The sequence below is a fragment of the Cyprinodon tularosa genome, unplaced genomic scaffold (genome assembly GCF_016077235.1).
Source record: "Cyprinodon tularosa strain WSP-4 unplaced genomic scaffold, ASM1607723v1 ctg37, whole genome shotgun sequence".
NCBI classification, from domain to species: domain Eukaryota; kingdom Metazoa; phylum Chordata; class Actinopteri; order Cyprinodontiformes; family Cyprinodontidae; genus Cyprinodon; species Cyprinodon tularosa.
In genome coordinates, this window is record NW_024039085.1 from 1,557,652 (window position 1) to 1,568,948 (window position 11,297).

An 11,297-nucleotide genomic window follows, 5' to 3' on the forward strand; every position below is an offset into this window, starting at 1 on the left:
CTCTCAGATTTTCAGGAAAGATAAGATACATTCAAAAAGGAAAACATTTTAATAAACATAATTGCACATATAAACCTCAATACACATGACATCCTTTAAAAAAAAACAAAATCAAAACAAGTTTTTAGGATAGAACACAGCAGCCACAAACCAGGTGTGGATTTTAAAATGGCGAAACACATACAAGTAAAACATTCTATATTTCACATATATAAATAATATAGTGCAAAACTGTGAAGTTGTTGATAAAATGACTCCTTTTCAAAATAGTTAACATGAGTTTTACATAAAAATCATTAGGTATGGCAGATTTCTGTACTTTACTCTGATACCTGTAAATAAAATCTGTTCCTGCCTTCAGAAGTAACCAAATCAGTCACCCAGTGTGTAATTTAATCTTAGTAGAAATGCAGCTGTCAAGGTCTGAGGTTTAACTCAGGAAGACCAAGGAAAACACCAAATAGGACAGGGGTATAGGAGTTTTGGGAGGTATAAAGCAGGGGCATGCACAGCAGGATGATAATTCTCATCAAAGAAAGGAGAGTTATGGGAAAAATCCTATTAAAAAGACTAAATAACTGTTCACATACACCTAAGATCCTGAGTAACCCCATGTGTTAGAAGTGCTCAGAGTCGAGAACTAAATACAACAAAGGATATGTGGTTAATAAAGGTTCCTGGTCAGATATAAGTTATTCAGCAAAATGTAATCTTAAGGGAGCTGAATGGAAATAAACATAAAAAAAAAAACAGTAAAGATATAATACTCCCCACTGTATCTGTCTATTGCACAAAGTCATAATAAGATAAAGTCAATTTTGTGACTGAAATTCAACATTATGTAAAGAAAATTCAAGGGCTATGAATACCATGGCAACTCAGTTGTAGGGAAATACTTGTAACAGCACTTCATATCAATAAATATGGTCTGCTCCATCACATCATTGGATGAGAGGCTAAATCCCATTACATGATGAGCTACTCACACAGTCCAGAGAAAACCGCCTCAGAGGGGTGTGGGGACCATCATCTATTACCTGGAAATATGGTCCTGTGGGACATTTAGGAAATTAACACGTTTAACAGAATGCATTAAATATTACGTCTCATTAGCAGGAGCAAAGGAAACCTGATGGTTGGAATGAGCTTAAAGGATAAAATTAGAAGCAAAGTCTCTCAGTGCATCTGTTGGTTAACTACTATCGCAAGCTTGCTCAGGGGTTCACTAAAAGTTTTGCTTATGGGATAAATTTCTTTAAAATAATAACATTTAACGTATAACAGAATTAAATCAAACACATCAAAGAAGCAGTATAGAAGGCCACTAAAATGTTTAGTCATAGTTATTCAGTAAAGCAGTCAGAATATTTGCTGGTAAATGTACTCTACAGCCAGGTGTATGTTCACGGTTCCTTGGTTTTCATAACTTTTACACTTTTCCACATTTCCAGAGCTCCTGGTTAGTCTAAAGCATAAAAACAAAACTTTACTTGATTGCATAGAAAAGGATTTTACATGGGACTGAATGTAAATATGGAACCCTGCAAAAAACTGAAAGAAAAGACTAAAGGAGATGGAAAAAGAAGAAAATACAAAAGTAAAACTAAAATGAACGTCGGAAGTAAAGGATGATCGAAGTTTGGAAAATAGATTTAACAAATAAAAATTTAAGAAAAGAGAGAATAATTTAAAAGAAAACCCAGAAAGGGCAGACGTTCAGCAGATGGAAGAATTAAGAGAATTTCTTTCCTCATATGTATCAATATTTTTTTGTTGTGTTTTGGACTTTGTATTCAATCTGTTATCCATTTCAAAATTATGTGTTTTATGTGGTTTAGATTTCAAGCTTAAGTTCTTGTAGATATAATCTGACTTTGTTTTTTTTTTGTCTCCTTATGTGCACTCTGTTAGATTCAACTTTGTTATTCCTTTACACCCCTGTTTCTAAGTCACTTTGTTTCATTTTTATTTCTTCACTCATTTCTGAGTGGGATTATGTAATAGGATTGGTCTGACTGATTTCTGTTTTGTGAGTCATGTCTGGCAATTCGTCGTATCAGTTTTTCTAACCACTTTGTGTCTTAGGTCAGTCCCAGCTGCTATCAGAAAAATCTACATTAAAATCATAAATAGCAATGGAATCAGCAAAACATTATCATTACATTTGAACAATCTGAGACTTTAAATCTGGTCATGAGCAACAATGCTGAGATCAACAGGACAGCTTTGTAAGAGTCGAACCATCACTTAAATGTCTATGGCATTTTTGTCTTCTCTATTTTGTCTGAGGCCAAGAGATTTGCGTCCCTCGAGTACAAAGGCTGCTACGACCGCCAAGCGTTGCCCCAGTGGCCTCTGCTTTACGTCAACCTCACCGTGAATAAAATAGGTGGTCGTTCTGGCTGAGATGGCTTCAAACTGCTCAGTCAGAAGCCACGCCTCCCACAGGAGAGTAAGTGCATTCATAATCATCAACACTACAACCCAGAACTCCTCTCCTAACAAGGTGAGCCACATTGAGAAGCTAAGACTGGCATCTGGCATGATGCCGTACAGGTAACTTAGCCCTGAGGCGATGAAAAGAAGATGGGCGGTCACCAACGAGAGGATGAAGACGAGGAAGAGTCTGTGGTTCTCCCGGCCAATGCAGCGGTTGAGGAAAAGGCAGTGATGGTCGTAGTCTAAGATGCATGCTTCACACAGTTTACAGTGCTTTGTATAGTCCGGCTGGAAAAGCTAGGAGGAATGCAGGGACAGGGTGAGAAACAGAGCAACAGAGAAGAAATCCACTCAAACATCATCTCTGGGTTAATATAGAGTACTTTACCTCACAGTACGGACAGAACCTGTGAGGGCTCTGGTTGTTTTCCACCAGGTCAGCAATACAGGAAAACCGAGGATCTGCATCCGCTTGATCTAAAACCCCGGGATCCTGAGTCAGAACCATGTAGAAGAGACTAACCAGTATGAAGAAGTGGACACAGGACACCTGAGCGATAGTGCTAGTGGGCCACACACATTCAAAAAGTCAAGGATGTAACCGTCTGTTCTAATTCGCTACACTGACTTGTAAATTACCTGAGTAAGTTGCTATTGGAATGTGTCCTGGTGTTTTCATGATGCTATGCAATCTTAGCCTTGTGAGACCATCCTGATCTCGCGAGCTTTTAAGATTTCACTCGCTATTCAGTCTGGAGATTCTCCGTTGAAGAAAATTTAGAGCCGTTCACCAAACGAACGTCCAATCAGCGTTGGCTTTGAGGCGGGTTGAGGTGTGACGCAACAAGAAGCGAGACAGTTCAGTCTAAAGAACATGGCGGCTTCAGCCGATGAAACTAGCGTTAGCGTGGCTATCGAGCAAGTTTTATCGGAATTACAGAGTATTTCTTCACTGAAAGAAGAGCAAAACACTGCTCTGGAAGCTTTTCTCAGAGGAAAAGATGTTTTTGCTCTTTTCGCGACTGGTTTCGGCAAGAGTTTGATCTATCAATTGGCTCCTCTTCGTCGTCGCTCTGTTACGTCATATGCTTCGTTGATCTGATTGGTTTATTTGGCCCGTCTATCACCAACATTGGCCAATCAGCTAATCAGTATTTTTGCCCCTTCCCAAAATTACTTCAACGGAAGGTTTCCAGATGGATATGCGGAGCAAATCCATCTGGCGGAGGCAGGTTAATTCAATCTTGCATGGCTTACAGGAGAGAAACAGACCTGCAACACCAAAGAGCCTCGACCATGCTTAACAATAGTAAAACGTGATTATCCATAAGCTCATTTTGAGTCTCATACCAAACCCACCAGGAACACCTGTTGTTGAAGTTTTCTCTTAGTACAATCAAAGCACATGCTTCCTGGTCCCAGTAGTAAATAGTAAACACAGTTTAGTTTCATGATTGAAGGGATGAAAATTTATTTGTTCTAAAACATTTATTATGAATATCTTGGCAAGCCTGGATGGAACCCTTTTATTGCAGTTCTTTAAGATTGAGCTTTACCGCTTTTTTTAACTTGCTCTCCCCATCACTACTCATCGAGGTGTAAAAAAGTTTAGCCCTAAACTAGCCTTTTTAATCACATTTCCAGTTGCAGGTGAGCTTACTAAGTGAGTAGCCACATACGCCTTGCTCGTTGGATATGTTTTCTGTCGCACTTCAATAAAGTAAAATCTGACTTGTAAAAATGCATTTTTACTCACTTTAGTTGGTTGAACTCTAAGGTTTATAAAGAACAATTGCATACAGAACATTAAACTGCAAAAACTTTAAGGAACAATTCCTGCAGATTGAAGGGAAATGTTTTTTTTTTCTTTTTAAGGTACTTCTTTTAAGGATATTAGGCATAATTCTTCCACAGAAGCACACCAGGGAATGAATCACACCAGCCAGTAGCGTCCCCAGGTATATTGGATTAGCTAACCTAGGGGAAAATAAGATGAGATATGTGACCTGGGAGCTGACACAAACAACAGTTTGGTTACCTACCACCGGATATTTGACATGTGAATACCTCTGGAACGAGGTCATGCGGTGATACTGAGTGAAAATGCTTCTGGCCAGCCATGGGAAGAGGAGAGCACAGACAAGGCCCCCATAGCCTCCAAACATGGCTGCTATCAGCAGGATGGCAGCTCCACTAACAGATGGAAAAAGCAGCGTCCAGTAGTATAGCGCTGGAAATTAACACAAAGAATAAAATTACTACTGACAAACAATCCTTGTTGCTTTATGTTTAAATAAAAAAAGTGACCAACTAATGTGACATGTACCATCAGATTCTCTGGGCTTGTGATGTATTGGCTCGTTTATGTACCGCTTTAGCAGTTTGGCAAGTTGCTGATGTCTAAAAAAAAAAATGTAAATAAAGGCTGTCTATCACCATCATGAAAGATCTTTAATTACATCAGGAAATCTCAGTTTGTGAAAACGACAATTCTACCTGAAGGTTCTTCCCTGTTTGCAGAGATCCAGTGGGGTGAGGCCGCTGTAGTTCCTCAGATGAAGCATAAAGCAGCCGGTCTTCTGCAGCAGAGTCCAGCATACCTCTACTGCGCCCCTCTCTGCTGCAACATGGAGCGCTGTTGCTCCCTGCTGGTCAACTGCATTCACAACCCACCGCTACACAAGAAAAGAAAATGCTGTCTCTGCAACTGCTTTACAGTTTCATGCTTCTTTTAATCATGGTTTAATTATGAGCACCACAAACTACAAAAACATACATGTTAGAGTAAAATATAGATTAATTAAGTTTGTTTAAAAATAATAAAGCTAACAGCTAAGAGAGTAGAAGGTTAAAACATGGCCCCTTTAGTGTATTTCATACCTGGTCTTTGAGCAAATAGCGAATCATGTCTAGATTGCCGGTGGATGCAGCGAGGTGAAGAGGGGTCACCTTGTACATGTCAGTGTCAGAGAATCGGAACATTCCTGTCTCCCACAGATAGTGCACAGCGATTCTTAGAGAGATGAGCAACAGTTAGAGGATATATTGAAAAAAGACACACACAAAAAAAAGAACAAATTTTTCCTTGCTTACATGCTGCCCCCAGTAACTGCATGATGCATGGATGTTTTCCCCTGCAAGTCCACAAGCCGCAAATCTGCACCGTATTGCACCATTTTATGCATGTTGTAGATGTTTCCCTGCCTGTCGATGAAACACATGCAAAAGCAAAAAAAAAAAAAAAAAAAAAAATACTTTGAATGCTTTTGTGTGTTGTCATGTTATTAGCACAAATCTGAAAGTTTTGTATTGGAGTTTTATGCATGGGACAAACACACCCTAACACAGAATTTTAAGATGAAAAAAAAAAAAAAGAATAGCAGATGAAAGTTTTTACAAATAGCTTCAGTCTGCTTTTTATTACAATCATGGTCAATACTTAACAGAGATCAGTTTTGCAGCAGCTGCAGTTTTTTTGCACATCATTTTAAAGTGGCTCAAACTCAATCAGGTTTTGTTATATAAGATTTTGAGTCAGAGTTTTAGCTGTTCTCAGAGGTTAAAGTTGGAAACAGAATTGAATTAATAGTTTTCTAGTTTCTGGAGCGTTACCTAGTGACCTTTCAACTTGGGATTCCGACTTTGGGAGACGTTTTTGTGCGTCCCCTAATAATCTCAGTTCTGGGCATCAAGAAAAGGCATAATCAGGACTGATGGCTGTTGCTGGGTGTTCAGTCTTGTTGTCACGCTAGACCTTAAAAGAATACCATGTCTTTATTTCAAAACATCAATTTTTTCATCTCAAAAACACCAACTCGATTTACACCCCAACACGATGCAGCCACCACCGTGTTTACCTGGTCTACATGGCCGGTGGTAAACTGTCTTTGTTTTATCAGCAGTTATTTCTTTGACAATCCTATTTTAAAATCTATCATTTCATTATGCTGCCTAATAGCTCTCCATAGCTTCATCCCTGATATCTTTAGGCTTTTATTGGTCTTTAATATGTTACTTGTTTTAAAGATGTTAAGAAAGCAGCTTTGTCCTCCCACTTTGCATAGTATAATAAGTGTTACCTTCCTTATATGCAGCTGCAGGACTGATTTATGCATGTACTCAGCTCTGTTTACAACTGCAGGCTGTGGGATGGGATGTTTGGGTTTATTCCTGTTTAAAATATTTAACAAAGTCGCTTTGTGCTGATAGAGTGATTGTTTTCAAATCAAATCTCCAAGATTCTCCTAGATCTCAAGTGCTGTGCAAGTTTTTATGTTGTTGATGGCTTTATGCAGGATTGCAGCGATTTTGCAGCCAAAAGGTAAAAACATTTCAGTTTCCACTTCATCAAACTTCATCAAACATACTAAACCCTGTTCGTTAAGTATGTGTTTCCTGACATGTTGCCTAAAGGTAAGACAAACTCAATCCAAGTTCCGTTTTACTTTGCTGTACAAAGCACTTTGAGTAGTGCCATTTTATGAAATAACACCAAAATGCACTGAAGTTTGTGGTTTGCAATCTGACAAAATGTGAGAAAGATTAATAGGTTATGTATGTAGCTTCAACTTACCTGCAGGCAAAATGAAAAGCAGTCTGCCCTGCATCACATGTAACATTGGGGTCTGCACCAGCACTGAGGAAGAAGTCCACTAGGGAGCGGTTTCCATGGAGGGCAGCATAATGGAGAGGGCTGAATCCACCCCAGCCTAAATAAACCCATTCACATGAAAGACATTCTTCTTCAGGTACAGAAAAAGATATGGTTACAAGGCTTTTCATGGGTTTAAGCCTGCTTCGACTCAGTTGGAATTTGTGCTGACCAGCTATCTATCACAAGAGCTGCATCACACAGTAAGCTGCAGCAGAGGAGAGCTCTTCCTGGCAATGACACAAAACCACACATGGACCCTCTGGTGCATCATCCTCCATGCAGAGAAGCTGTGCAATGGCAGCTGTGTTCCCCTCAGAAGGCTGCATAATGGAGATTATTCACACGTGCCAGAAACACAATGCAAAACACAATATAGACAAACCAGAGAAATATAAGGAAGAGGCTAAAGGTTGATGACAGGAAAACAGAAGGTCGTAGTAGCAGCCACTTTGGAAGCATTTGGAGGATTTCAAATCTTTAGTTTACATTGCATGGTGTCTTACCCTTATGCTTGAGGATTAATCGATCATTTTGCACGAAAAGTATACACTGTTCAACATCTCCTCTTTGTATACAGTCAAATATGTCTCCACCACTGTCGTCGCACAGCGGCATCGCATGCGTTGCACCAAATCTGTCCTCTTGGATTTCCATCGAAAGGAACTGCAGCAGAAATCAGCACCCCGGGAAAAGCAGCATTACATCATGATGCGAAGTGGGACGAGAGATCATCTTTCCCAGCAAACTGCAGAAGCTTTCATTGTGTTTAGCGTTAACCGCTCCCTCGGCCTCCCATTGGTTGAATCAGATCACGTGATTTACAGATACATGCAGGGAAAGGTCACCAGAGGTCGCTATAGCAGCACAGGATCACACGTAGAGCAATTCCTTTATTATGGTGAAATGTATGGTTAATATGGAGGACCAACTCTGCCATATTTAAAAATAAATACAGAAATAAATAAATGCTCAATAAATAAATAAGCATACAACTATTTGCCCCCAAAAATACAATAAACAAATAAATGTAGGTAGAAATTAAATTATACCGTGAGGCATAAATGCATATATCTCTTTTAGTTAGCTTCTTTATTTATTCACCTTTGTAATAATTACCTTATTTATAAAATGTCTGTTATAATCTTCAACCTTATTTATTTATGACTTAAGTTTTTAGGTATTTATTTATGTGCATATGATAATATTTTTGTCTGTTTTATTCTTCCTTTGTATTTTTTTTACCCTATTTATTTCTGCCTGTCGTATTTATATTTCTGTATGCATTTCTGCCTCATTATGTAAACGAGGAAGGGGGGTGTCTTAGAGGGTCAAAATAATATAGACATAAATATGGCAGAGTTGGTCCTTCATAGTTTTAAACAATCTGATAACTAAAAATACAGTATATTTGGATTTCTTCAACAATATCATACACAAGAAAAGAAAAACATTTACAAATGTTTCCTCAAAGGAAATTATTTTACAAAAAAAAAAAATGTGTAGGCTGAAGATTATGCCTATGGATGTTTCTTGGAGATCGGTGGATGGTCAAGAGATTGAAAGTTTTTCAGTGCTTTTGGAATTTCATGCAACAGAAATACAACAACTTCACAGCTAAAAATATTAGCTATGCAGAAAACACAAAGAAAGTTTTGGAAGAAAAATAAATATCCAAGCAGGTTCACAGATTCATCAGAGAATGAAGAATCAGCAGAGTGCAAGACCAGAGCAAAACCAAAGATTTATGTCAGAATTGGATATAACAATGGATAAGTTAATTCTCTTCATGGCTTATGTTATTAACTGTACTGACCAAGTGAAGCAAAAAAACAGAAAAAATGCAAAGGATCTTTCTTGGGAACTAATTAAAAAAAAAAAGCTAGAGATTGATGGTAAAACAGGGGGAGGGAGAATATGATTCTCCTTCAATGCTAGGAGCTTAATAAGTAATGGACAAGAGTTTAAAGGTTATATAAATTATTTGAAAAATAAACCTGATATTATTTGTGTGCAAGAAACATGGCTTAAAACAGAATTAGATTTTGTGATAAAACGATATGATAGTTTACAAAAGGACAGGGAAGAGGGAAGTGGGGATGGATGTTTAATCTTAATAAAACTGGGAATTCAATATAGATTTATAGGAAAAAGGAAACAATTAGAAATGTTAGCTGTAGAAATTTTGATTAAAAATGGAATTATTAAAATATTTAATTTCTATAATCCTTGCAAAAACAAAAACTTTGTATCTTTGTATAGAGGAAAGGGGTGAATTGATTGAAAATATAAGCGGTAAGGTAATTTGTTGTGGAGATTTTAATGCTCACCGTACACTTTGGGATAGTAATAATATTTCAAATGGAGAGGTGATAGAAGAAATAATGGATATACAGAATCTGGTTTGTATTAATGATGGAATTGGTACCAGAATTAATATTAGCAATGAATCAAAATCAGCAATAGATCCTACATTAGTATCTAAAGATAAAGCACAAATCAATAATTGGAAAGTTTTAAAAGACTCAACCATAGGAGGTGATCATTATCCAATACTAATAAAAGTGGGCTTTGAGGTAGAACAAAGTTATAGTGAAGGTATAGAAAGATGGGTTTTTTGCAAATGCTGATTGGGAAAAATATAAGAGAATTAGCTATGTAGAAATGCAAAAAGTTCATATTAAGTCAGATTTTAATAACATAAATGTTTCTGTTTGTGAATGTGTATTAGTTGCAGCTCGACAACCCATCCAAAGCAAAAAAAGGAAGCGGGAATAAGAAAATAGTACCATGGTGGACAAAAGATTGTGACTTTGCGATTAAATCTCGAAATAAAGCATTTCAAATGTTAAAGAAAAATCCAAATTATCAGTCATTTATGGAATATATAAGATCACAAGCTCTTGTCAAAAGAACTGTAAAATGTGCAAAAAGGGTTTACTGGCAATCGTTTTGTAAAAATGTAGGTCTCTTATTTAAAAAGGTTCAAGAAGCTATTCATAAAATAGAAGACTGGTCCTTTAGATGGGGATTCAAGATTTCTGTATAAGGCTTTGTTTTTTACAAGGAAAAAATATATTGAAGATACAAAGTTAAAAACTTATAGATATGACCTAGAAAGGGTAAAACAATTACAATTTTGGGGCATATGGTTGGAAGAAAGACTTACTTGAAAAGTTCATAATGAAAAGATGATTGATAAATGCAAAAGAGCTCTAAATGTTATGAAGTGTTTGATGGGGAATGAGTGGGGAGCTGAGAGGAAAGCATTGAAATTAATTTATACAGGTTTGATTAGGTCTGTTTTTGATTATGGATGTATTGCTTTTGGTTCAGCATCAGAGTCATTACTTAAAAAAATTGATATCGTTCAGTATCCAGCATTTAGATTATGCACAGTGTTGTGGTTCCAGTTTGTAGTTAGTTTTCTCTTTCAGTTCCACCATTCGTCCACCAGATGGTGCCATATGCTTACTCCTGTCTACGAGGGCTTGCCTGCACGTCTCAACTACCCACACCTGCAACTAATCATCACGTCAGAGGAGTAGCTGACTGTCATCACCTCTTTGCCAGACTGTTTGCCTGTTTTGGGTACTCTAGCTCCTCTGAGCTTTGCTGAGTTAATCACTGAACTTTTCTTGCGAATTCATGCTCTTACCTTTTTTCTCTTGTGAATCTTCGGCAGGAAACCTTAAGATCCTCTGGGATTTTTCAAGTCCTTCCTGCCCTGGAAGAAAACCTCTCGAGATGCTGAGAGTTCCACTACTCACCTCTTCTGAGCTCCAACCACATCAACATTTTCATTTTAGAGTCTGCTCCTCTGTGCCACCATAAACTTACCTGTCTGCCCTCCAACGACTCGTCCACCTTCAACCAGGTAAGGCCTCCACAAACTGGAACCTCTGACCACCCTCCAACTCAAGCAGCTAGTTCAAGTAAGAACAGAGCATCAGTCTTCTGCATTTTTTGCCCACCAACTGTGAACTCACCTTATCACTCTCTCCTTTTGTGCAGTTGCACCTGGATTCCTTGCCACAGGACCCACCAAGCTGAGATTACCCGATTTCTGTCTTTTTGTGTAAAGGAAAAAACTTTCAAACTTTAACTATCTCTCTGTGAGTGTTTCTGCATGTGGGCAAGAAGTATTAGACCCATCATGTCACACAGGGGCCGTAAGAACAACACCAACATCAGCATTACAGGTAGA

General features: G+C 37.9%; 1 protein-coding gene across 1 annotated transcript; it reads right to left on the minus strand.

Annotated features, from left to right (window-relative positions):
- Positions 1-30: 30 nt before the first annotated feature.
- On the minus strand, positions 31-7,877 carry si:ch211-223a10.1 (palmitoyltransferase akr1). The gene is made up of 10 exons (XM_038296366.1): positions 7,597-7,877; positions 7,013-7,148; positions 5,533-5,643; positions 5,320-5,452; positions 4,936-5,114; positions 4,766-4,839; positions 4,507-4,669; positions 4,334-4,416; positions 2,828-3,018; positions 31-2,736 (listed from the first exon to the last, which is right to left on the minus strand). The coding sequence occupies exons 1-10, from the start codon at positions 7,745-7,747 to the stop codon at positions 2,248-2,250; spliced, it is 1,710 nt and encodes a 569-aa protein (XP_038152294.1). The 5' UTR covers positions 7,748-7,877; the 3' UTR covers positions 31-2,247.
- Between the last annotated feature and the right edge of the window lie 3,420 nt (positions 7,878-11,297).

Bases quoted from the DNA above. Each gene is read 5' to 3' on its own strand.
- si:ch211-223a10.1 (XM_038296366.1), bottom strand. From the start codon at position 7,747: ATGGAAATCCAAGAGGACAGATTTGGTGCAACGCATGCGATGCCGCTG. The intron at 4,840-4,935 runs GTAGAATTGTCG...TTTTTTTTTTAG, and splicing joins AAACAGGGAAGAACCTTCAG to ACATCAGCAACTTGCCAAAC. The intron at 3,019-4,333 runs ATATCCTTAAAA...GACTTTTTGAAT, and splicing joins CTGTGGAAGAATTATGCCTA to GTGTGTGGCCCACTAGCACT.